Source organism: Artibeus jamaicensis, unplaced genomic scaffold, assembly GCF_021234435.1.
Source record: "Artibeus jamaicensis isolate MK-2021 breed Jamaican fruit bat unplaced genomic scaffold, CSHL_Jam_final scaffold_474, whole genome shotgun sequence".
Taxonomy (NCBI): domain Eukaryota; kingdom Metazoa; phylum Chordata; class Mammalia; order Chiroptera; family Phyllostomidae; genus Artibeus; species Artibeus jamaicensis.
In genome coordinates this window covers 47,230,505-47,255,915 of record NW_026522046.1, presented here as the reverse complement: position 1 = coordinate 47,255,915, position 25,411 = coordinate 47,230,505, and the positions used below count along the sequence as shown (strand labels likewise).

Genomic DNA, 25,411 nt, shown 5'->3' with positions numbered 1-25,411 from the left:
ATTGCAATGTCAAAGCGCTGCAAACAGTTCAAAGTTGCCGACTTCCTGTGAGTCAGCCTCCGCATGCCATAGTGGTGACCGCGTGGACGCCACCGCCGCCAGTTTCTCCCCATGGTTGCCTCTGACCAGGTACACATTTTAAGAAACAGTTCAGCCTCAATTCCGCCTGGTGCTCTCTAGTATGTGCTTCGCTGGTTTGTTAACATGAGTGGCTGCCGGACTGTGAGTGATCTTCTCCATTTTTGCACATGTTGAAATTTTGCCAGGAATGGCAAAACTTCGTCCATAAAACTCACCTTGCTAGAATTCTGCACTTACAGTTTCATGGATGGGCATCCCCGTGTGGTTTTCTTAACCACAGGCTGCCCTTGGCAGCCACGGGGCTCTGGGCGCCAGGAAGGGTTTCCTGTGCCTTCTCGGTCAGAGTTTCCCAGAAGTGGCCCTGCTGACCGCTCTGGGGCCAGACTGTTGCTTGTCGGGATGTGGAGGGCTACCCTGGGCATTGTAGGGCGCTTGGCAGCACCCTTGGCCTTTGCACACCCAGCTCCAGCAGTGCCCCACTCCGGGAATTGTCGTAACCCGCAACGCCTCCAGACATCGCCAGATGCCCTGGGGGTGGGGCGCAACTCCCCACGCCCCTTGGAGAACCAACACTGTAGGTGTAGGAGGGTGTTCTGGGGTAGTTTCTCTTTCTCAGAATTATGAAATGATCAGGCCAGGGCTCTGGTCTTTATCTTAGGAAACCTGAAGACAGCAACGAGACAGAGCAGAGGCAAGGACCAAGTGCTGTAAGATCAGTAAGTTCTCAAATCAACATACAGAACAACTCCAAGTGCAGGATGGCATGTGTCCTGTGACCGCTGGTGTTCAGGCCGATGGAGAAACCAGAAGCAGCCAAAAGCTCGCTGTGAAAGGAAAGCTACTGGCATGGACTAATCTGTTTTGAGGGCGGCAACGGCCCTTGATCAACTGCCTCATATTTCAAGCCTGTTACTCCAGGCAGACAACGTGAGTGTGTCTCCCTCTCTCCCTTCGCCCACTCCCTGCTCCCACCCTCCAGTGGTGTTTTATTGCTCTAACACGTTTTTTAAAAATGACCTCTGTAAATTTGGAGTGAATGTGATGAGGGCATATATTTCTCATCAGAGAGGTAATGAAAGTTTATGGAAACAAGCGGAGTCTGCAGCAAATCTCTGCCCTGATGAGGAAACCAGGAGTCTCACTCGTACACAAACAGTCCTGTTAATCTTTTCTAAGCGAGTCAGACTTGCGGCCAGGGAAGAAAGAGGCCGTACTGACCGGGCTCCCAGGGCTGCCCTTCCACGGTCGCTCCCTCTCTAGTCTGGGCCGAAGCCAGGCCACACCCCATTCCTCAGGGTTGGTCCCTGCCCGCTCACTGGGGCCATCTGTGAGCAAGCTGTGTGTCACTTGTTTTTGCTCGCATGGAGCTGTGACATGTTTGAGAGTTAACAGGAAGCTTTACTCTGTTTTTCCAGGAAGATTTATGTAGACTAGGGAGCAGCTGAGGTAGGAGGAAAAGCATTAGGCAAATACAATCAATTTGTTTTCATCTGATGCAATCCTCTGGACTTGAGCGAGTGACTCCGCCCACCACTCCTCTTGCTTCATTTGCCCTGAGACAAAAAGGTAAACCCACTGGAAAATGAATGAAAGGTCACCCTGTTTCCCAGTGATTTCTGGACAGCCTCTGTCAGTCTGTCCCAACTACTGCGTGCTGGCCTGGTGACAGTACCCATTCCTGGAACCCTGAGCGAGCCCAGGGTTTGTCATGGACATGGTAATGGGATGCTGTGGTCTCAGCTGCCGGGGATGAGCAGTTTTCACCTGTGGGTGAATATCTGAAAGATCTTAAATCCTGCCTGTGATTCCCCTGCTGTCTACATGGCAACAGCGTCCTTCTACGAAAGACCATTCATGTGGTCGAATTATCCTTTTTACACACATGTTGAGAATAAGACAACTTCAGCCCTTTAGATGTGCTCAGATTCAAATGATCTATTTAAATACTTGTTTTCATTTTTATTGTCCAGTCTGATACCCCTACTGAACCTCGCCAGTTACACACCTGGGGCAGCTCATTGGTCCTTCTGGCTGGCATGGCACCCTGTGTTCAATACCAGTGTGGTGGAGGGGGCTTTTGAAGAGTAGGAAATCTGGGGATTAGGAGGTTCAGGTATTTTAGTTGGAAATGTTTCCCCACCGATGGGGCTCAACATTTGCTGTGACAGCTCAAGTCTTCATTCCACAGTTTGACGTGGATGAAAGCAGCGCTGCTCCGGGCCCCTCCCACTGCCCCCAAAGGGTTACACAGCCTGAGCAATAACGGCTGCCCGAAGAGGACCTTCTGCATGACTCAGGATAATGCGTGCTGTCTGTCGCCCAGGTTGGCAGCTGAGCATTAATTTCTTTTAAAAAAAGAAAGAAGCAAAGAAAACCTCCAGATGACAACTCTTTTCAGACAAGGTGTGGGGTCTGTCTGCAAAGGAAAGAGACAGACAGAGTGCTCCTTGCAGAAGGCGGCCCAGGTGGGCTGCGAACTGGACAACGGGCAGAGTGCAGGCCTGGGGGCAGGGTCAGAGGGGCCAGCAGGCCCTGAGCGGAGCTGGGCCAAAAGTGGGGCCAGGCAGCTGCTTTATGGGTCCTGGCTGCTCCTGCCCACAGCAGACGGGCCTGTGCCCCGGGCTCTGTGCCCCAGAGGCCAATCTGCTGCGTTGAAAAGCGTCTCCCGGCCGGTCTCTGCCATTCCCTCCGGTCCTCCCTCTGAGAGCAGAGGCAGGTGGGAATGGGGCCTGGTTTGCATCTACTGCACACCCGCTTGCCACAAAGTGTCCTTCCTTACTGCTTGGTCACCTGAAGTCCAGGTTGTTCGGAAGTCTAACTGGGATGCAGGGCTTGGGGGTGCTCATCCCTTTAGAGAAATGGTCACCCTCCCGTTTGACCACCGGTCAGCTGCAGCGGTTGGCCCCCAGGGTTCTGGGACAATAAGCTGCAGATCTCCGGTGCCAACCAGGTCAGAAGAACTCGACTTATGTGACTAAGTCTAAGGGACAGACTCACAACAGGGACACTTCCAAGGACAACAGTAACTGTCCCAGACCACAGCCAGCCCGCAGGCACAGTGCTTTCCCTGAGAAGAGCTAGTACAAGTTGGCAAGTGCCGCTGGGGTCAGACTGGTCCCGCGGGAACAGAACTGAAACAACAAGCCGGGTGGACGTTCCAGCTCCCGTGCTGCCGCCTCAGCTCTGTGGCTCGGCAGGTGCCACGCAAATGTTGGCACCGAGGGCCAAAGATCACGTGAGAACCTGGAAACTGAGTGGGCGTTCCAGTTTCCCTGCGGCACCTGAGAATACTTGAAGGCTGCGGTTCCCAACGGGGACAGTTTGGGCCCTCGGGACATTTGGCGATGTCTGGAGACACTTTGTGTGTGTTGTGATGGGGGTGGGTGCTACTGGGACGTAGAGGCCAGAGATGGTGCCAAACACTCTGTGCTGCACAGAACAGCTCCCACCCCACAAGGAGCTCCCTGGCCCCGAATGCCCACGGTGCCACCGTGGCGAAGCTCCGAGAAGAAGCTAAGGTGCTGGGTGAGATCGCAAACAGCCACAACTCTCGGGCCAGCACCGCGTTACACAACATCTAAAATGCCAGACATGACGCCTCTGCCCCCTAATCTGCTATAGTCTGATTCCTGGGCAGAAAAGCAAAACGGCTGCCCTCCCCGTGGACACACGTGAAGTGCATCTGCAGGCTCCAGAATGCTGACGCACTCTGAGCTGTTTCCACAGTTCGGTCCGGCTCCAATTTCAAAGCCCCAAATGGAGTTTCTTCTTTTGCTTTCAACAAAGGAATTTTTCTCTGTAGCTCCGACTTCCCTGCCCAGGAGCAAAGGCCAAGCCCGGAGGTCTCTAGGTGAAATGACTAATATTTAATGAGCTCCTACTAACAACGGCTGCACTACCACGACACTCAAGCTTTCCACACAGCTCCTCAAAGCTGCTACGGACGGCAGTTAGTTGGAGAGGTCTCATTTGGGCTGTGTGTGCTTCCCCTTCCACCAGTACCCGCGGTGCTGCTGCCCACCTGACCCACGTCAGGTGGACCAGTCCCATCTGAGTGCCAGACGCCGACCTCTCTGCCCTTTCGTTGGGAGCCCTGCAGCTCCCGCTGTTGTGAGGCACAGACAACCCTAAAGCACCAAGCAGTCCACGTCTCCAGGCCACTCTGCCTCTGGGTCTCAGGGGCAGTGGGTGCACGGCTGTGGGACTTGGAGCTGGCCAGCTCCGACTCGCAGCCACACTTTATCCATTACACACACTGCCCACCGCTGTGCTCCTCCTGCCCCTTGAACCTCCCACTCTAGCCCAGTTTCACAGTGTGTCGCCAAGCAGCTTACTTGAGAGTCGGCTGGAGATCTCGGCAGAGAGGGTCGTCATCCCGCTGGCCCGTCCAGGCGAGATGGGCGTCGCTGGGTGCACGGAAGGGGAGGTGATGGAGCCCAGATACTGGTAGGACTGATCGTAGGACCACGGCGGGGAGGGCTGGATCTGCCTGGTGTCTGCAGAGAGGCGGGGAGGTCAGTGGGGAGCAGTTTCAAAGAAACTGGACACTTGTTTCCACACGTTACACGTGTGTGCGCCGTTTCCCCATGTTAGTGAGCCTGCTGAAGCCCACATATTGCTCTCGCTCAATGATTTCTCCCATCAGCTCCTGAAATACAGTGCGTGTTTGACTCTTGGAGCGCTCTCTCTGATAACTGTTCCTTGCGAAGGCTGTATGTAATTATGTGCCTAACAGCGACAGGAGTGGGGGGTACTTTCTGGGGGGACGTTGAACCACAGCACGAGTTGACTGCCCGGGCTGTTCCAGCTGGACCAGCCCTGAAGATTGTCACCATCAGAACCATTTTATACTGACAGTTATCACCATCAGAACCATTTCATAAGCCCAGATGACCCCCTGTCCATCTGTGCCCAGGAAGTAAAATAGAATGGAAGTTTAATTTTTTGTACTTTAGGCAAAAATATTCCACAGGGTTTTCAGTGTTTTCTACTTGGGTGGATTCTCTGGCAGGGATGGCAGAAAAGAGGGTTTGGTTGGGAGGCTGGTGAGGCAGCCGGTGCCTGGTCCCCAGACCCGGGGGCAGGGAGCTCTCGGCTCAGCCAGACCCACAGAGGTGTCCTGTGTCTTGTCACGGGCAGAACGTCGGGCAGGCATCTTACAGGTTGCCATTAGAAGAGGCCCAGGGTGGAGAAGAGACAAAAGAAGTCAGACTTCAGAAGATTTAGGTGAAAAGGATTTTATAAATTTGATTCTAGCATTCGTGGGAGTCTGTTTTCAAAAGCACTGTGCTGTTTGTGGATGAAAAGAAGAAAAAAAACCTTTATTTTTAGGCAAAATATGTAAGAAAAAAAATTTAGATCAAACACTGTCCTACTAGTAAAGAAGATAACTTTACATTTCTTTAGGGTTAAACCTTAATTTTCTGGGTCCCACCTTCTTGGTGGACAAAGCAGACAGCAAACTAGACTAACTCCCCAGGGTCCTCTTGGTCCTGACTTTGGAATGCTGGGAATAAACATTGAAAGAACAGTGTTCCTTGGGAAAATACCGGGTGTGATTGCCGTATGCACTGAGTTATTCCTCCTGGGGACTACACACCCCTCTCTGCCCCTCCTCCGGGGGCTGGCCGTTTCCAAACAAGTTGGCCGTGGCTGCGTCTCTGCACAGCCGTCCAGGTCTGTGACGGAGTGGGGAGCTGGAGGCTCAAGGCTTCCTGCTCATCCTTCTCCCACGTCCCCACATACTGCCCTGTGCCCTTCTGTCCTTTAAAACAACTGGATTTGTAAGTGTGAAAAACCTGGACAGCTGTTTCCACTTAGACCCTTTGAAATACAATTTTAAAGTAAGGTTTCCGTTTGATTCTGAACTTCAGAGAATTTGCAGAGCTGGCAAAGAGTAAGAGCCGGTCCATTCTGAACTCCGTGGAAATACGTGTTCGACTCCAGTGAGAGGTTTGCACACTCACAGCCGACAGTGTTCCCATAATGACAGCAAACAGTTAACAGCAGATTGTTCACAATTCCCAAATTACTACAAGTATTTTGCCTCCAGTGGAAAAAAACGTTCACTCAGATATTTTCTGGAAGACATCCTACGTCCTGGCTGCACACACCTGCGAAGTGACTCTATAGTCCTCAGGTATTTTAATCACTTAAAAAGCAAACAAAAGAAGGCTTGCCATTGTCCTGAGGCCCTGGGCTGTGCACTGCAGCTCGGTGACAGGGGGGCCTCATGCAGGCAGCCCCGCGCCCCCCGCATCGGAGGCCGCAGTGAGCAGAAGGCACCAGACTGCTTCATGCTCTGTCATGTTTTACTGCAGGGAAGAGGTCCTGCTAGGCTGTTCTAAACGCATAATTAAGCCGTGCAAACGTTGCGTAATGTTTCACAGCCTTTTAAAAATATGCTTTGGTAAAACGATCTTTATGATTATAGTCTAAGTTCTATGATTTTTTTTTTTAACGCGGGGTTTGAGATTCAACATCTCACTTCACACCACAACTTGGCTTTCTGGCCTTGGAGGGGAGATAGTGCCGGACACCCAAGGGACTCCCCCAGCCCTGTCTTCACGACCTGTTTTCACTCCTGGGGTGGCAGCGGCTGCACTTGGGTTCGTTGCCAGTAGTGGGCCAGGAGGTGGTGATGGTGAGCTTTTCCTGTCGCGTTTTTGAGTGTTTTCATCTTTTATGTGTATTGTCAGTGAAAAACAAAACCAAACTTAAAGAAGCAAAGGGCCCATAACAGGGTGCATGCTGAGTCTACAATGCAGTGACCAACCACTCCTGCCCTGAGGGGGCCCACACGCACATACGTGAGCAAATGGAGAAACGCCAGGGCCGGGGCCACCACACTGGGAGTGGGGGTGAGGGGCGGTGGGGCTGTCTGTGTGGCGGCCCTGGATCACTTGCTTCACTTTATTCTTCTCATCTGTGACAGGAGATGACCTCTGAGCCCCTCCCTTAGTGCTGGAGCCGGGTTCTAATTCACTCGGGCCCCGGGCCCTGTTTCTCTGCCGAACTGGTGTGTTGCGCAGGGTTGGGCACACAGCAGGGGGGGTGAGGGCTGAGGAATGGCACTGTAATGACAGCTGGGAGTGTTTGGGAAGAGCAGGCTACAAAGATGGGACGGGGAAGTCCAGCAAAGCAGCTGCCCCCCAGGGGAGCGATCGCCGTCACTCATCACGCAGAGAGCAGGGCTGCTGTTCCTGGAGGGACTGCCTCCGACGAGACCCACTCTCAGCAGGAGTAGAAGTCTATTGAAAACTCGCTTGGTGCCACGTGTGTGCTAATTTGGCTGGTAACAGCCTGTGGAGCAAGACCTGCAGGGTCCCTGTCCCATTGGAGCCAGCAGTCTGGTATGATTGACCACCCCAGGGCTGTGTGACACCTGGAAAGGCTCCCTCCTGTGCTGAGAGTTGCTTCATTCATTCATTCATTCATTCATTCATTCATAGGATCAGGAAGCTATTCATTTCCTTGTTCATTAATGTTGCCAACATTTTGCTTTACTAGGGCTACTGTTTTGGGGACTCAGTGGAGAACGAAGACAGTCCTTGCTTCCAGGAGTAGGAGCTAGTGGGGGACCCGTGGCCTGTGTCCAGGCCAACTGCTGGATTATCTGCCAAATCTGGACTTGCAAACAGCTGTCCCCAGGTCCCAGGTAAGAGGCTGGGTGGTGTTTGGTACGTGCTCAGGGCCTGCCTCTGAGAGCAACAAGTTAGGGGAAGCCCCTCCTTTAAGTCACAGAAGGAGTTCAGTTTGGACTGGCTTCACCACACACTAGTTACTCGGCCTTGCACACGTCGCCCGTCTAATGCGATCTGTCGTTTTCCTACTTCAAAGGGCAGCAGTGAGGCACAGGTGAGAGAAGCACCTTAAAGCGAGTCTCACAGTGCCAGGCCACCTGGGATGCACAGTCAGTCCAACTTTTATGGCTGTTACTAGAAAGGGAAAGGACTCCAGGCCAAGGGACTTCACTGGTATCTGCTGGGCGGAAGGCCACACCCCTGCCCCAGGGTGGGGCTCAGGTAAGAGGCTGCTCCCAGATAAAGGCCGCAGAGATTAGATAGCAAAGAGCCAAGAAAACGGGAGGTTTGAGGTGAGGCTGGATAAGGGGAGGATGCAGTCTCCACCAGCCCCTTCCCACTAAAACAGGACCGGACCGGGCCATTTAAATCAGAGCCTTTCCGCTTGTGGGTGTTTCCAGGGAATGTGAAGTTTTGATGTGGCCACTTTTCCCGAGGCCAGTTGGTGGCAGTTATTTCCAGTTTTTTGAAGATCAATTAGTGCGTAAAACAGAGGGCCCCCCCCCCCACATCATGAGCTCCCCTCCCTCCCATTGAAATGCCGTCAGAGGGGGTGGGGTTGGGGACCAGTGGGGTTCAGGTGGGGTGAGCTCGGAGGTGAGCACGGAGATGCTCAAGGAGAGAACAGAGCGAGTGACTTCCGCTGCGACAGCCAGGCCTCCAGAGCTGACAGTCACCTGTCACGTAGGGCCCGTCTGTGTTCTGCTGCCGCCTGCTTCTGCTCTGACATGTGAAAGTCGGCACTCCCATCTTTACCATGAAAAACAGCTAGTCAACTGGTAATCCGTGGCTTTTCCTGGGTCTGTTAGGGAGCTGAGGTCGTAGAGCGAATCGCCCCCTGAAGTCTTGAGGGGCGGTGGTCACAGGAAGTCGCCCTGGGGCCTGCGCACGGGAAGCAGAGGTCGTGGGGCCCCGAGCTGGCAGGGACCCTGCACTGGCAGCTCCGACAGACCGCCGGAGGCTGGGTGTATCCAGTGTGAGAAGGAGACGCTCCAGGGGCGACAGTCTGGTGTGCGCACGTGCGTCAGGGACGCCGCCCTGGCATCTCCGCCCAGGAACTCCCTGGTTTTCCAGCAGCCAGTGTGACAACCTGGGCCGGAGCCAGAGGCGCTGCGGGGCTGCTTGAGGAGGAGTGCTCAGGGGAGCCCAGCAACAGCAGGGGGGACGGAAACAAGGACGGGGGCGGAATTTGGAGCTCCTGGTACCTACACTACAGCAAACACTGAACAGCCCAACTCCTGGCAGGATGGACGTGGCCCCTCACACCGAAGGCCTGTTTACCTGGTGCATCACGTCCGGCTTCCCCATGAGGAGCGGCAAGGCCTGAGAAAGGGCCAGAGAAAACAGTGTGAAGGGACAGGGCACGCGTCACACCAGACTCGGTGGGACGGAGATTCTGGGACTACCAGACAGGGACTTTACCTGGGATTAATATGGACTATGATGGAGAAGAAGATGACAGCATGCAAGGGAACATGGATGGCGTAAGGAGAGAGACGGGACCTTGAAGACAGAAAAGGACATTCTAGAACAGAAACGCACTGTGACAGCAACGAGGCTGCCTTGCTGGGGTCATCAGTAGACCACACATGCCGAGGAAACAATGAGCTTGAAAATATGTCAGCAGAAATGTACTGAAACACAAAGAGAAAAAGGAAAAAACAGAAGATCTACGGACTCTGGGACCATCTCAGAAGGTGTGACGTGTGCGCAGTGGAAATACCAGAAGGAAGAGGAAGCGGAACGGGAGACACACTTGAGGAGCTATTGGCCGAGAATCTCCCAAGGTCAATGCCACCAAACCGCGGACCTGGGGAGCCCACTGGACACTCAGCAAGCCACATACCACGCCCCCCACACCTGGGCCTGCTGTGCCAGGCGCAGGAAACATGAGGGCGGAGGGAAAGTGTGAGAAAAGCCAGAAGTGAGCGAGCAGTGGGCACATCACAGGAACGAGATGAGAATCACTGAGGACGTCTCTTCAGAGACTTCAAGAGCATGAAGACTGTGGTAAACATGTAAGGCGCTGAAAGAAAAACCCACCAACCTAGAATCCTGTACTCAGCAAAACAAACCTTCAAAGGTACCGGAGAAATAAGCGCGTTCTCCAACAAACGAAAATGAAGGTAACTGATCCAGCGGTAGCCCTGCTGAAATGTTAAAAGAAGCTCTTCAGGAAAGATAAAATAACACGGGTCAGAAACTCAGGTCTGTATAAAGAAAGAAAGAGTGTCAGAGAAAGAATAAACGAAGGTAAAGTGAACTCTCATTTTTCCTATTCTCGTTGATCCAAACGATGATTTCCTGTTCACAATGACAGTAGTGATAATGTATTGCTAACTGTCAGGTATGGACAAGTGAATGAGTGGCAGAAAGGGGAAGGAAGATGTGGAGCCGTGTTGGTGATTGGTGTGACTTCACAGTCATCGTCCACATGTGTGCAAGTCCAGGGCGGCCACTAAGAACATTTAGAAAGTATAACTGACATGCCAGGAGGGGAGATAAAATGGAATCACATAAAATGCTGTTAAAGCCAGAGAATGCAGAAAAGCGGGGATAAACAGGCACAAGAAATACAGAATAGGGAACAAACAGTTGATGTTTGTTAATACACCTACATAAGCAATCACCTTCAATGTGAACACTGTGAATGCACCCACCGGCGGACGAGGACTGTCCGAGTGAGTCATAAACAACATCCAACTCTGTGTTGTCTACAGGGAACCTAATTTCGACCTCAAGACTTGGGCAAGAGGAATGGGGATGGGGACCATGCTGGCAGTAAACAAAGGAAAGCCTGTGTGGCTGTAGCGATTTTGTATAAACCTGACTCCAGAAGAAGGGACAAGCTCAGGGCTAAAGGGATTGGTTCTTTAAGAAGACACAACCATCTTTAAAATGCATACACCTAACAACACAGGGTAAAAAAACGAGGCAAAAATGCATAGAACTACATGGAAAAAGCTAAGAAACACATGCATGGTTAGAAACGACGGCGTCAACACCCCCCCTCCCCTGAGCTATCGCCACTTCGAGCAGGTAGAAGAAGATGCGGGCAGGGCAGCCTGACCGTCCTCCCGCAGTCTGATCTGACCAACATTCCTAGAACATGCCATCCAACAAGAGTGGTTACGCATTCTTCTCCGCTCACAGGGAGCACTCACCAAGAGAGAACATGCTCTGGGCCATAAATCACACCTCAACGAATTTACAGGAATGGAAACCCTACAAAGTATATTCTTAGACCACATGGATTGAAATAAAAAAATCGATAACAGAAAGATAGCTGGTGCTTCAACACCACACTTCTAAATAACCCATGAGTCAAGTAAGGGGCCTAAGAGAAATTAACATGCATTTTGAAGTGAATGAACACCCAGCTCATCAGCACCCGCAGACTGCAGCAGATGCAGTGATCAGAGGGGTTGGAGCACCAAGTGCTTCTCTTAGAAAAGAATGACCCAGAATCAAAAATCTAAGCTTCTGCCTTAAAAAGTAGAGGGAAAAAGAGCAAAATAAACTAAAGCAAGCAGAAAAAGTCATAAATATCAGGAGGAATCCATGAAATGGATTATAGGACAGCAACAGAATCAGTGAAACCAAAGGCTGGTGGTTGAAGAGCTTAAAATGCCCTACTCTGTCTGCAGGGTCCCGCAGGGCACAGCAGAGGCTGGCTGGGGACCCAGGCTCTTCCCTGACACCACCCCTGTTGGCTTTTCAACTCCTCCCCTCCAAACCTGGGACCCCACAGTGCCACCAAGCTGGGCCCTTGTCCATTGGTGCGGGGCCAGGAGGCAGTGACCCTCTGGGGCTCATCCCAGCTGTCACGGTGAGCAGCCCTTTCTCTGGCTCTTCAGCTGGCATCTCTAAAAGCCCGGCCAGTCACCCTTCAGAGCCATTTAACACCGAAGACCAGACAGTTGCGTTTGCCACGGGGCCGGGTGTCTGTTCTAAGAGCTGACCTGCCTGGTGACTTTGTAAACCACCAGAGCTGCCTGGTTTTTTCCTGGAGGAATTTTTTTCCCTCTTTCAGCCTGGAAGCCTGCAGGGCCATTCCCAGGGTGTCATCCAAGTTCACCTCAGTCATGGGTAGCTGGTGTCATGCCCTCTTGGATGCCCCGGAGCACACAACAGGATGTGACTCAGGCCTCAAGAGATGTGAGTCAGTTTCCAGGGCGATGTGTCAGGGCGAGCCCCAGGGGTGGCTGGCAGCTCCCGCCTGGGACCCCTGGGAGGGATGGTCTGGGCTCCCTGCAAACACAAGAGCAACCCCCCCCCCCCCCCCGCCTGCCATGCCTCACTGCCACCTTCACACTCATGTAACAACAAACAGCCTTCGCGGCCCAGGCGTTAGGTCATTCCCTGCTCTGAGAGAGGCACGTCCCTGAAAGTCCCCCTTGCTTCCGCAGCACCCTTTCCCCTCTGTCCTCTGCAGTAAAAGTGCAACGGGGCACAGAAGCAGGGCGGGCCGGCCCCTGGGGGTGCACCCGGGGGGTGGGCAGGCCCTGGGGACCACACTGCGCCCGTCAGCGGCGGCATCCCCGGATAACAGGAGCCGGTTCCCACCGGCCCTGAGTCCTGGAGAAAGAGGCTGGGAAAGGCTCTGGCCTGCGCCAGCCGTTTGTCTCCAAGGCCTGCAGATAGGCCGGTTAGTCATGTGCAGCTGACGTGCGTTCATTGTTCCGGCAATTACCCCGCAGGGAAGCAGCCGGCACCAAGCCGGGGCAGAGACCTGCCCGGGGCTCCTGCCTCTGAAAGGCCTTCAGGGTTTGGAGGGACCTGTTCTCACAGCTGACTGGCCGCCCTGCCGCAGGGACGAAGGGAGGGACCTTGGGGTCACCTCCGTCACTCACTGCCTCTGGGACCGAAATTCCGCTCCGGCCTGGGAGGCCTCGTGGCTTTGCGGTCAGGCACGGGGGTTCCCGGCAGCACGGCCGCCTCCACGCGGGCGGCGCACCAGAGCCCTTCCCCTCTCCAGCCTCTCTTTCCTCGTCTCCGAAAGTGGAGGCAGCAGCCTCACCTGCCTCGCAGGTGTGAGAGTTAATTAGTGTTTGGGGCGCCGCCTTGAGAGCCGCAGATGAAAGGTGCTCTATAAATGCAGGGCCCTTGCTCATCAGCCCTGCCAGACGGTTCCCAGGGGAAACGGCGCAGCCCTCGCCAGCAGGCCGCTCCCTCGGCCAGGCCCGTCTGGGACACGTCTGGAAAAATGCTCCGAACTCAGGCACAGACGTCCCGGAGGGAAGGGTTCAGGGGAAGTCCCTGGCTTCTAGAAAAGATGGTGTTGGGGTCACACCTGCGTTCTGCGCTGGCCCGGCCTCCCTGAGGCGGGGGGAGCAGCCTGCCCTCCGCACCGGCTAGAGGGACGTGGTTGCAGGGGACGGGAAGGGACCTTCTGGTCTCTGTCCTCCTGCACACAAATAGTGTCCCCACAGGTTGCTCAACAAACCCCACTGCAGGCGCCTCCCACGGAAAGATGTTCTGCCCCCTCCCTCTCTGCGCCTCAAACCCTCTCAAGGCCAGGATGTCACAGGGATGTTACAGGCAAAACGGGGCTGGGGCACCACAGGGTCAGGGCCCCACGGAGAGAGACGTTTGGCGCTGCGGTGGCTGGTGTTTGGGAGCCCCACCCCGGAGCTGTCCCTCGGGGAGCCTGGGGGGGGGGTACAGCACTGGCAGGTTCTGGAGTCTGAGACCGAGGACTGAGCCCCGCTGTGGCAGGCGACTACACCCCTCCGAGACTCAGTTTCCCCACCTGGGAGGATGAACTCACCCTGGGTTCCCTCACTGTTAATGAACTACCTGCCCCTGCGGGGCCAGTCTTCCTCCCCAACACGCCAGAAAAAGATGCTGTGTCCACCAGTCCACCGGCTCTGCGCCCCCTGGTGCAGAGTTCTCACCCACACTGGACAGCACCCCCGTGTGGTGGTGGGGGGAGCTCAGCTCTGCAGAGACACCGGGAAGAAAGAAGCTCACTGGGGACAGCGTGGTTTCACAACCCACGTGTGGGGGGTGCCAGCAGCGTGGTCCCAGACTGCACGAGTGAAATCGGAGCCTTCCCTCCCGCTGGGCTCCAGCCTTCTTCAGAGAAAGGGCCACGGCCACTCGGCCACTGGGCACAAGGCAGCGGCATCGCGGCCGCGACAGCTGGGTCCTGCTTCTTTCCTCATAAGGGGGGGCCCGCATGGAAGGGTGACTTTAAGAGTGTCCACTCCGTGCCCTGATGTAGAAAAGGACTTCCGGACACGGAAGCAGAGGCAGCCCCCTCACCGAGGGCCCGCCCCTCCCGTAACGGCTTGCTTGCTGCAGGGTGTCTGCGTCCACACCCTTGGGTCCACCCAGGTGTTGCCCCGTCCCCTCGGTCCTGTCATGCTCTTCCCCTCCCTGAACCCTCTCCCACGCTTCAGGCCCAGGCTCCCAGGCCCCCGAGGAGGGGCCCCTCCTGCAGCCCTGGCACCTCGTCTTTCCCAGGGGCACGGAGACCCGGCCAGCACCCTGATCCCTGGCCAGCACCCTGATCCCTGGCCATCCCTTCCTCTCCGATGCCTGAACTTCATGATATGGGGGGACGGTCTCTGGGTGTGCACACGAGGAATGTCTCCACAGGGCCTGCGGTGCTTTGCTCCCCCCGCTCCGCTCTACCGGCAGCCACGAAGGGTCCAGGTAGCCGCCTGTGCTCTCCACACAAGGCGCCCTCCACCCCCAACACTGAGGCAAAAGACGTGCCACTCGCAGTTTCTGCCTGTTCTGTTGGTGGCCTCGGAGAGACACAGGGCAGGCGGCCTGGAGCTCGGCGCCCTCCTCCTTCCTAACGCTCCACGTCCTGAGGACCCACCGTCTGGCTTGCTCTCCGGAGACAGACTCTGGGCGGAGTCGGGTCTGTTTACTTCCTAAACTCGAGGCGTCTCCACTCGAGGCTGAAAAGCCCCCAAGGAAAGGCTCCCTTACACTTCTGTTTTTTGAAAGCTGCTTGGATTTCCCATTGCAGCAACGGAGTGAGGAAGAAGAGGCCAGACTGTCCCCTCCTTCGCTGGCAGGTCCGTGTGCGAGTTTTGGGTTCTTTGGAGTAATCGGGTTTCCTTGGCCTGCGAGCCAGGGCAGCCCCGATCAGCGGCCTGTGTTATGGGGGGCCCCTCTTTGCCTCATTGCTCTGGTCCTCTCCCCTCAGGTCTGCAGCCATTTCACGCTGACCGCAGTGTGAGCAGGTTGGGGTTGCCACGGACCCATCACAGAGGCTGCTGGGGCGGGGGGGTGGGAGGTAGTGGGGAGCAGAACAGAGACCTTTGAAGGTGGGGGCAGGCGCGCCTCCGTGGGCTCCTCCCTGGTGCTCCAAACAAAGGACACAGACCAGTCGAGCCAGATTCATCTTGGGGCGGCCCAGCCTCTCACAGGAACATCGCCCCAAACTCCGATCTGGGAAGGCAAGGGGAAGTCTGTTCACCCTGAAACTCCAACACGGACCTCGGCTCGAAAACCACACACACACAACTGTGGGTGACAGGTGGGCCTTGGGTGACCTGAAGGTCCCCCGCTCCATTCACTGACTTAGGGAAAGTAAGGGCACTTCAGGCGCACGCAGCCTGCCTACTCCAGCCGATGAGGTCACCGTGAGAAAGGTGACACCATGCCCTGCCGCGGGAACCCCCTCCCAGAGCCGCTGTGATCCGGGAGGTCAAGGAGGCCTTTCTCAGAATTGCAAAAGGTTTCCCGTGACTTAGACGAAAATGGAAGCATTTAAAAAAAAAAAAGATCAAAAGTAGAGTTTGAGATAACAGATGCCTGGCAACTCTTGCTCGACCAGAGGATGGCCACCTGAGAACAGAGGCCCTGGACACCTGAACGAGCTCAGGGCTGAAGCGATTCACCACCTGGTGCAGACGCCCTGCGACCCCATCCGTGCGTGAAGCCTCGTGAATCCCCCAGACTGGGCTCGACAGGGGCGGCGCTCCTCCGGGGCGGGCACTGGGTAGTATCTGGAGACATTTGTGGTCGTCTGTTTGGGGTGTGGGGGGTGCCACTGGCACGGGTGCTGCTGCCATCCTCCCGTGCACAGGACAGCGCCCCCCCCCCCCCCATAGGGTGACCCGGCCCCAAAGGTTCATGGTGCCTGAGGGAGCCCAGGCTGGGCAGGCAAGCAGTTTTCAGTCACCATGTCAAACCTTGACGACAAGCCAGAAGACGAGACTTCCAGAGGTATCCCAGACCCTGAGGACTGGAACGTGGTGCCGTGGCCTAGGCAGAGAGCAAATTCGGAGCCGAGATAAGGTGCATGCTTGGGGCCCCAGGGCCCCATGGGAAAGCAGGGTGGCTGGTGGCCACCTTTCTGCCCGGTGGCGTCAGCAGCTACCACACACCTGGGATACCACACACTATCCCCATGCCAGGGTTTGGGACAGTGACGTTATCACAGTCTCACAGCCTGGCTCCCAGACACGGAGCCAGCATGCCAGGCCCTGGGTGAGCCATAGGTGCGAACTGCCAACAAGATGTCTCCTGAGCTGACCGTTGGCTGTGCCACCTGGGAAGGGACAGGCTGGTGCTTGTCTCTCCGGAGCTTCCCGGGCATGAGTCACACGCAACCAGATAGCGATGCAAATCGCTGTCGACACGTCTACCTACGGTTTCATTCCAGCCTCGCGGGATGGCTGAGCAGAAAGCCCCTCGGAGGGGTGGGGCGGGGCCGGCCCATCTGGACAGAGCAGGAGGGCGGCGAGGGCACGGACTGACCTCTGGTTTCTCTGCGGTTCTCACTGTAGGAAGATCGAAGCCATCCCAGCCCCCGATCTAGTTACCAAGTTCCAACACAATGAAGAGACTGATTCAAACTTCCACAGAAAAGGCAGTGACCACCAAGCGCCCTGCCTGGTGCTCACGGATCTGGGGTCCGGAGCCTCGGGGGGGCTCCTCAGTCCAGTGTTGTCTCCCTTCCCTGGAACCAGGCCCGGACAGCCCCAAACCTCAAACACAACTTGGGGTCTGTCACTGCGAATTCCTGACCTGAGTTGAAATCAGGGAGAAGGGTGGGGACTTTCTCCCGCCCCGTGTTTTGGGGGTGGCCCCGAGGAGGAGGCAGGAGCCAGGGATGGGAGGTGGCAGCAAGGCCACACTGTCACCCTGGCTGCGCCCGTCCTCCTCATGGCCTGAAACTGCCAGTGGCTGTGGCGTGTTCACCTTGAACCCCTTTTCCGGAAGGTGCCATACCCTTTTCTGGTCACATCCCCGAAAACAGTGAGTGCGCCCCCCCAGGAGCCTGCGGTCCGAGCGCATTAAGTCCGCCTGCTCGCCAGCCTGGTCGCCTGCACCTCCGGCTCGGGCCTGCGTGTCCATGCCAGACTGCAATGAAACGAAATTACCCAGGCAAACTTTTGAAGGATTTGCGCCCTGGGGCACAGGCTGTTTACCAGAGACTCAAAGCACCGTTTGTACTGAGCAGGCCCCGTTGCCTGTCTCTTCGGTCTGGACCCTGCCTGCCACTGGGCTGCAGGCGGCATTTCTGGGGGCCGATAACATCAGGCTCCTGCCCTCGGCACCGCGGGCCCCTGCCCGGCTCCCCAACAAGAGCGTACAAGCACCAACAAAAGCCCATTGTGCCTCTGCCTCCCTTTGTGTGTGCTGACTGGCCTCTCTCACTGGCTTATTTTCTCATTTTTTGCATCGTGTCCCACCCCGAAAGGCCGAGAGAAGCCATCCCACGGCCGCGGGCTCTGGGACGTCTTTGGAAACGCATCGCCTTCCCAGTGAACGGGAACTTCCTGCCCTAAAAAAACAATGAAAAAACCGAGAGCCCACAGTACACCAGTCCCAACAACATGTCTGAAGTCCTGTCCCTGTGACTAGGACAAAACAGGCTTCTGAGGAACCCGGGGGAGGGGGGAGGGGAGGCGAAGGAAGGGAAAGGGGACGTGGTGGGGAGGGTGGCACATGGCCCCTTCCGGGTCTACTTTTGCCGCCCTCCCCACCCCAAGGACCCGGGGGCGGCACAGATGGGCTGGGCTGGGCCTTCACCCCCCAGCTGATGAGTGTGATGTGGGGGAGGGTGGGGGAGAGGTACAGAGAGAGGCTGCCGAGGGGGCGGCAGTGCTGGGACCTGAGGCGTTGTGTCCCAGGGTGGGTCTGGGAGAGAGGCTGTGATTAGGGGCAGGAAGGTAGGGGGCGAGCAAGATAAAGGGTGAACTTGGAGGGGTGGATGTGGAAAGTGCCGGAACCAGGAAGGGTCCAGGCAAGCTTTCAGGGAGAGGCAACACGGGAGCGGGCCAGTGCCTGGAGCAGGAAGTCAAGAGCCTTCCCCTGGAGGTGGTGCTTTCAGAGAAGAACCATCTGGGGCAGGGCATTTTGAAGTCAGGATTGAAGCCCGTGAGAAACCAGTTCTGACCCGAGAGCAGACGCACCTGGGGTTCTGGGTGTAGCGTGTGGGGAGCCCCAGAGAGAGGCCCTGCCTGCCCGGCACCTGCGGGGCGGAGGGCAGGACCTGACTTTTTCAGGAGCGTGGCTGGAGATGGCGAGGAGGTGCGGCGGACACCCAGGTGTGAGCACGCCGGGAAGGCATCTCCTCGGCGGGCGCGGAGGGCCCACTGGTGACAGCAAACACACGCCCTGTGGGGCAGCGGCGAGTGACAGCCCCGAAGGAGATGGGGCCGGAGGGGGGCCTGAAGGATGACAGGACCGGGGTGGGGGGACGCTGCTGAGGGCCCCAGGAGCCGGCAGGAGGACCCCGCAGCTCACAGCCGCTCTGTGCCCAGGCCCCTCCTGCTGACCTACTCGACTTCCGGCCATGTCGGGGTGGGGACGGGCCGGAGGAGGAGCGAGAATCTCGTGCCCCGGGGAAAGGCAGCGTCTTGGTTAGAGAAGGAGCTATAGAGCCAGTGGCTGGTGGCCTCAGCGGGGAGGGTCTCATTTCTGGAGACCTTGGCCATCGGATGGCTTGAAAAGGCAACATCTGCTCCTGTAGCCACGCTCCCCCACAGGGGCCGTGTTCAGGCAGAGTGGGACCAAGGGGGCACACGGGTCTGCGGGTGGCCTGTGCCAAGCCGTCCCTGGCGCCCCTCGAGGCCACGGACTCCATGGTGATGCCACCTCCCACTGCCTGGGATCTTCACTGGTCTTGTCACTTGAGGTCACACAGAAGCCTTTCAAACCCAGGTTGGAGTGGGGTCCCAAGGTCCCCAGGTTTTCTCTCACTTGGTGCCATTTGATACACCTTGTTCTACCGCCTCCAAAAAGCTGTCCTTTTGTTCCTCTGGGGATATGGGCAGATAGGCCAGTAGGGAAACCGGGGCCGCGATGTGAACAGCGATCGACACTAAGACAAACAGGCCCTGTGCCGCCTCTGAAGTCCCAGGTGTCCCGTGCGAGGGGCAGCATGCCCTGTCCCCCACTGTGGCTCTGGGCTGAAGCTAGGGCGTCGCTTGTGTGTGAGAAGCACAGAGGATGAGCGGACCAGCGCGACCACGGAGCACCCGGCAGGTGAGTCTCGCTCCCTGCAAAGGCAGCAGGGACGCCGGTTCGGCTACTCGGGCCCGAAGTGACAGCTCAGTGCCCCTGCCTGCTGTGGCCGGGTCCCTGCTGGGTGTGGGTCTTGCAGGAAAGAGTGGCTTTTGCGACTGTGGGAAACGTTTTCTTGACGCTTGTTGTACGGACCTCCACACTGGGCAGTCCTAGGGCAGAAGCATCGTTTTGGGGGCTCTGCCTGCAGGATGGCCTCCGGGGGCTCGCCTGGACCCCAGGGGGGTCCTGCCTGGCGGTTGCCTCACACCCAGGTCTCTGGAGCGCTGGAATCACAGAGACTCTGGTGGCCGGCCCTGTCCTCCCCGGTGACGACGAAGGACCAGAGGGCTGACGTGGGGGACGGGTTTTTGACGTTTCAGCCGTGATGGACGGTGACCGCCCCCTGCTTCCTGCTCCAGCCACTGACATTCAACGATGGAAAAAAAACCAAGAGAAGCTTTTTGCTGACAGACCTGTCCGTGTGGGGAGAGCTCAAGTTTCAGTGCTGGGCGGGGTGGGGGGCACCCCAACTATGCACCCGATTCAAACCCCGACGTGACTGTGGATTTATTCACCAGCCCTGAGCTCCTTGCTTTGCAGGAGGAAATTCTCCTTCATAAGAGAGCTTCTGTTGGTATTGTTTGTTTGCTTTTTAATTTCCCAAAATAAGGAAAAGTTTACAAAATGGGGGGGCAGGGAGGAGGGGAAAGGAGAAGAAAGGAGAAAGGGCGAGGAAAGCTGCATCCCGTCTCCCCCTCGGCCCCCCCCCCCCCGGCCCCCACCCTGTTCCGAATGTGAAAACGAAGCAGCTCCAGAGCCTGGCCCCGAGACGCAGCTAACAAGGCCCTCATTGTCTCAGACAGGTGTGAGATCGGACTTGACTCGGGGCCAACGTCTTCCGCACTGGAGCCAGCTCTGGGAGCCGAAAACATGCTCCAACCCTCCAGTAATACCACCGTAGCCAGCCAGAGTCTCAACAATTTAAGGCTTAACACACACATAAATCAGAGGAGGATGGACCGGCCGACCGGCAGCTTCTTGGGCGGGTGCCTGCAGACTGTCTGCACATCAGACTCTGCCTGTTTGGGTTATTTGAGACTTGTTTTTCTTTTTTTTTTGTAATAAAAAGATGAGAAACTGGGTGGAGCACGCGCGGAGGCACACTGGTGTCTGCCCTGTCTTGTCCCGCGGCCCCCTTTCCTGTAAGTGCTGTTTGGAAGGGACTGCTCGGGAAAATTCGCTCTGCCGCGTCCAGAGACGAGAGGTGCGCCCCCGCTGGAGGGCGGGCAGAGGAGCGCTGGCCGGGTGACCTCTGGAGAGTCATGTAACCCCTGCAGGCTTCCAATTTCTTGTCTAACTAATGAGGGGGCCGGCCATCTCATGCTAGTCCAGCTTTCTATGATTCACTCATGTCCCGTGGTCCGAAGTTCAAAGTCACTGTAAGAACTGCCTGAGTCAGGGAATCGTTAGCCTGGGGGAAGAACTTGCAACACCACGGGATTCTGTGTTTCTGAGCCAATCTGTTTCTTTGAGCGAGAGAAGGCCACGTCCCACCATTCACTGGCCCCCTCTTCTCTGTTCTTCAGAGATGTGCGGTCCTCAGACCACCGAGGCCGGACCCCGGGAATGTGGTCAGGACAGGTCAAGAGCCACATGCCAAGGGAGGCAAGGATGGAGGGGACAGGACCACACCGCCAGCGAGTCCCCATGTCTCCTGCTTAACTATTAACTCAGCTCCGTTTGGGAGAAGAGCCCATGGAGTCGCTGTGTCTCAGCCAGGGAAGCCAGCCCAGAGGCTGTGCTGCGGCCAGGAGGGCCCCCGGTCTCTGCTTGTGACCTTCTTGGGGCAGCTCTGGCCCTGCCACTCTCGGCCCTGACCTGCATCCAGGGACAAGTCTGTGGCTGTCACAGGGACGCCTGCCTCTGGCCTCAGCACCTGGGCTATCATGGCCACACACTGTTCAGGGAGCAAATGAGTGACATTGGCAGTGTCGTCCTGAACTGGGAGGAGGAGACCGTCACTCAGTGCCAGTCCTGGCCCCTGCAGGGCCTGCCTGTCATGCTGGCACACCGGCCTGCTGCCGACGTTGGCCCACCAGCCCACGCTGTGGTAGCTCTCGAGGCCCCGGCTGGCTGGTGGGCGGAATCAGCAATGGGAGGCGAGGCTTCCTTCGAAGACGCCCTTTTGTAGATGGTTCTTCAAAAATGCCAAAGAGGCCAACCACTCACATTCTTTGTACGTGTCCAATTCATGCAAGTCAGAAGCTGAGTCGGGGGTCACCGGTGACCAGGGGGGTCCTGTCCCTCCCTGCAGCTCTTTGCTCCCCCAGCAGCGGGGCTGAGAAGGCTGGGGGTGTTGCAGGCTTGCCTTTTTGAACACCCCTCCTCTTGTGGTGTGGAATCGGACGCGTGAAATGGAGACACCAAGAAGCCATGACACAGAACCCAGCTGCTATCATGTCGTCAAGGAGACGGATACTTCCAGAAAAAGGCGGAGCGCTGTGACACGTCCTGCTGTGGATCCTGTTCCGACGGGGACACTGTGCTCGGAGGCCACCTCCACGACCCAGGTGGGCAGGCCAAGAGGACGGACACTGGACCAGCAGCCCCCAGGCCTGAGGTCCCGTCTGCCTCACCCGGGCCTCTGGTATCTCAGGAGTGAATTAAAGGGCTTCGAGAAAGAAATGGAAGGTCTCTGCTCACATTCACCAGTTTCCTGTTCCCGTGTGATCTTGTGCAGCAGTGGCCGTGGGCTTTCCGGAAGAGGTGACCCAGGGACACAAAGTGTGAGTGAGGCCCCGCTCAGGGCACTGGCCGCGCCCCCCCCCAGGCCAGCATCACTCTGGAGGGTAAGGTGGCCCTGCACCGTGTTGCTTCAGCACAGGCTTGGCTCACGGGACTGGATGGATACACGACACCCTGGCAACGCACAGCTTCCCTGCCACCAGCGCAGGCCACAGAAATAGCGATGCCACTAAAAAGAACAACACTTTACACTGACCACTTACTTGGTTAAGTGTGTCACGTGCAACGCTCAACGTTTGACAGAAATACACCTGTATCCTCGCCACCAGTTTATGAGGTGACGGGAGTGACACATGTGATGCCCGCCCCGTGCCAGGCACCGGGGCTCTGTGTACATAGCTCACTCCTCACAACCCTGGACGCGGCAGGTGCCGCTGCCTCGGGCCCGGAGCTGCACAGAACGTCAGCAGCCCTTGCAGACCCACAACAGGAAGCGGCCACCGGCTCTGCATTCCAAAACCCACCTCCCTGGCAGTTTAGGGCTCCAGACCCTGCTTCCCTGGTCAGTGCGCTCTGGGGGCGCCACGCTCTTCCCCAGCAATCGGCAGAAGGAACAGCTCTCCCTGACGGGAGGCAGAGGAACTGGCTTTCTGCCTCGGCGCCTCCCGGGCCCTGTGTCTCCCTCAGCAGCCCAGGCGTGACCACGGAGACAGTTTGGAAAAGAAGGGACATTCCTTGTAGACCTTCTAAGGCATCTCCCCCACCTGCCCCCTAGGCGCGAAACAATCCAGTGAGGAAATCAGGAGGGGATTCTGGAGTAAGAACAACAAGACTTCCACTCCTTCCCACCTGAACTGGCCATCTGTAAGTCTGCAAAATTCAATTTTAAAGTCACGCTTTGTAATTTGTGGAAAATCATATTAAATTAAACATTCACGTCTGGGCCATGGCCTCTCTCATTGACCAACACACGGTGGCCCAGAAAAACCAATCATGTGGCAAAAATAATACCAGAAATTAGCCTCGTAATCAGGGACAGCAGAGTCACAGGCTCCGGGCCATGCCTACTGGTCCCCTGGGAACCCTAGAAGGGACTGTCAGTCCAGAATAACACGCTGTCAGCGTTTAGGAGCTACCTGGCTAATCACACGGCAGGCCGGGGCCTGGATTGACTTGGTGTTCAGTAACCAGGACAGTGCCTGGTCACAGCCGCCCGGAGCCTTGCAGGCTCTGAGGACCACGTGGTGCACTTAGTGTTGGGTGTGGGTGGGGCCTGAGTGGAGCAACGGCCGCAGCCCGTCCCACCCACGGGAGCTGTCCTCCCTTTGCTGGAGGCTTTGGCCGACGTGGGAGCCGGGTGGTGCGTCCTGGTCATCATCTCACGGCGGCAACTGTTCTTACAACCAGCCAGACAGAGAGGCCGCCCAGACCGACGCTGCAGTTTCAAAGCTGCCGGGGATGGGCGGGGTGGTGGGGTGGTGGTGGTACTAACTGTCTGTTTCAAAAACTTCTTGGACAGCCAGCCCTCTTGGATGACCCACAGAAGTGTGGCTTAAAACTCAGGCCATCACAGTTGTCCCCAGAGTGGGCATCTGACCACCACACGCAGATGAGGAGGAACAGACCCGGAGGGCAGTGGCCCCAGGAAGGCCCTGCGCAGGCAGAAACGCCGCCTCCGGCCCTTGAGCTGGTGCTGACGTTCACGGATGTTTCCATAACTCTGTCTCTATGGAACCTGCCATCAGCTACGTGCAGAGATGTGCTCACTAATGGAGTGTGAGTGGCCACCACAGCGCGCAGCCCCGAGAGACTTCACTGAGCAACCATGTTCGCTCCCTGGCACGACCTGCAACTAACTCCCCGAAGTGCTATCGCGAGGCGAATGATTGCTTCCTCCCTTCTCACCCCGAGATACTGGTTTAAAATCCTCTAAGCCAGTGTACGTAGGTAGCGCTTGCAAAGTCGGAAGCAGAAGCCACCAGGTAGAGGTTCTCCGCATCTTGGATTTGACCCTGGGACGGCTCAGGTTGGGCACACGAAGCTCTCAGAACTGTGGGCTCCTTCCCCCGAGGGAATCAGAAGGGACCCGTCTGGGAGACTTGACTGCTCTGGACGGATGGGTGGACAGATGAACAGACACCCAGGGTGGATGAGCTGCTGACACCCAGGGTGGTGCTGACTCACACCGGGCCTTCCCGAGGGGTGCTCTGCTGTTGGGGCTCCAAGGTGGTGGCACCCAAAGACCAGAGCTGGAGGGTCGCAGAGCACCCTGTTTATGGGCTTGGCACGACAGCGGCCCGAGTCTTGCGACCTGGCGATCAAAACTGATTCCTCTGGCTCGGGGGGCCCAGTCAGCAGCAGTGGGAGGAGAAGACAAGTGAGGCAGAGCCCACAGAGTGTCCCAGGTCACAATGTGTCCTTCAACCTCCGTTCCACAAGCTCCCGACAGCTGTGAGGTGACACAAAGTGATGGTCCAAGCCCCCAGCTCCTCCTCCTGCCTGTGGTCCATACTCCCTCCGGGTGGAAAATCGGGGGGGGGGGGGCTCTTCCTGAGGGGAAATCACTTTTGCCAAAGGGCTGGTTAACTCCTGCTCTCGATTACAGCTACAGGTGTCTTTTGAAATCTTGCGCCTGTCTTTGGAAGGTTCTAGACCCTGAACACGCCTTTGAGGTGGTGGTATGAGACATACCGGTGCCCAGGACGGTGGCCCTGGAGCCCGAGTCTGGAGAAAGTGACCATCTCTCCTGTCCGCTGTCTCCTGCTCTTGGCTCATTGAGGGGCACGGTACCATGACTCTGCTTTCTCTCGAAAGTGCTTATTTCTTTTGAACATGGATGTTCAGGGGCCTTAACTGAGAAACACAATCTGAACACTTTCCAGAGCTTAAAACTCAAAAAGGAACTGGTAGGAACAGCCACGCTCCCCTTTTCCCACCCCCAGGACTGGCTGGTGTTTGTCTTTGGGGTGAGTTCCATACTATTTTTTTTGTTTGTTTTATTTACTGGGGTTGGTAACTGAATCTCTGGTATCGAAACAGAAAATGTTCTGCCAGAAGGAGATTATGGGAGAAAAGTCTACGGCAAGAAACTGGTTTGTCGGTGAAGATTTTGTTTACCCGAGTTTTGCAATCTGTACATTCAATCTCCGTAACAATCGGTTGTTCTTCCGCTTCGAAGGCCATTGTTCAGTAATAAGAAAGCTCATGGGGGAGCCGAGGCTTTGAAACTGAAACGTGAAAATGTAATACAAAGGGCCCGGGGTGGCTCCTGACAACGGAGGCCCCAGAACCCGTCTCCGCAC

At 56.6% G+C, this 25,411-nt stretch overlaps 1 protein-coding gene and 1 long non-coding RNA gene across 5 annotated transcripts in view; one reads left to right on the top strand and one right to left on the bottom strand.

Moving 5' to 3' along the window:
- Positions 1–25,411, bottom strand: part of RUNX1 (RUNX family transcription factor 1) — a 202,437-nt gene that overhangs the window by 6,038 nt on the left and 170,988 nt on the right. For all 4 annotated transcript variants that reach the window (XM_037127183.2, XM_037127186.2, XM_037127184.2 and 1 more), the window contains one exon: positions 4,416–4,577. In XM_037127183.2, coding sequence (XP_036983078.1) covers positions 4,416–4,577 — 162 coding nt within the window. The remainder of the gene's footprint in view (positions 1–4,415; positions 4,578–25,411) is intronic.
- LOC119035734 (uncharacterized) lies at positions 703–12,541 on the top strand. Its single transcript, XR_005079857.2, has 3 exons — positions 703–1,008; positions 7,591–7,738; positions 11,917–12,541. It is a non-coding gene; the product is annotated as an uncharacterized LOC119035734 (long non-coding RNA).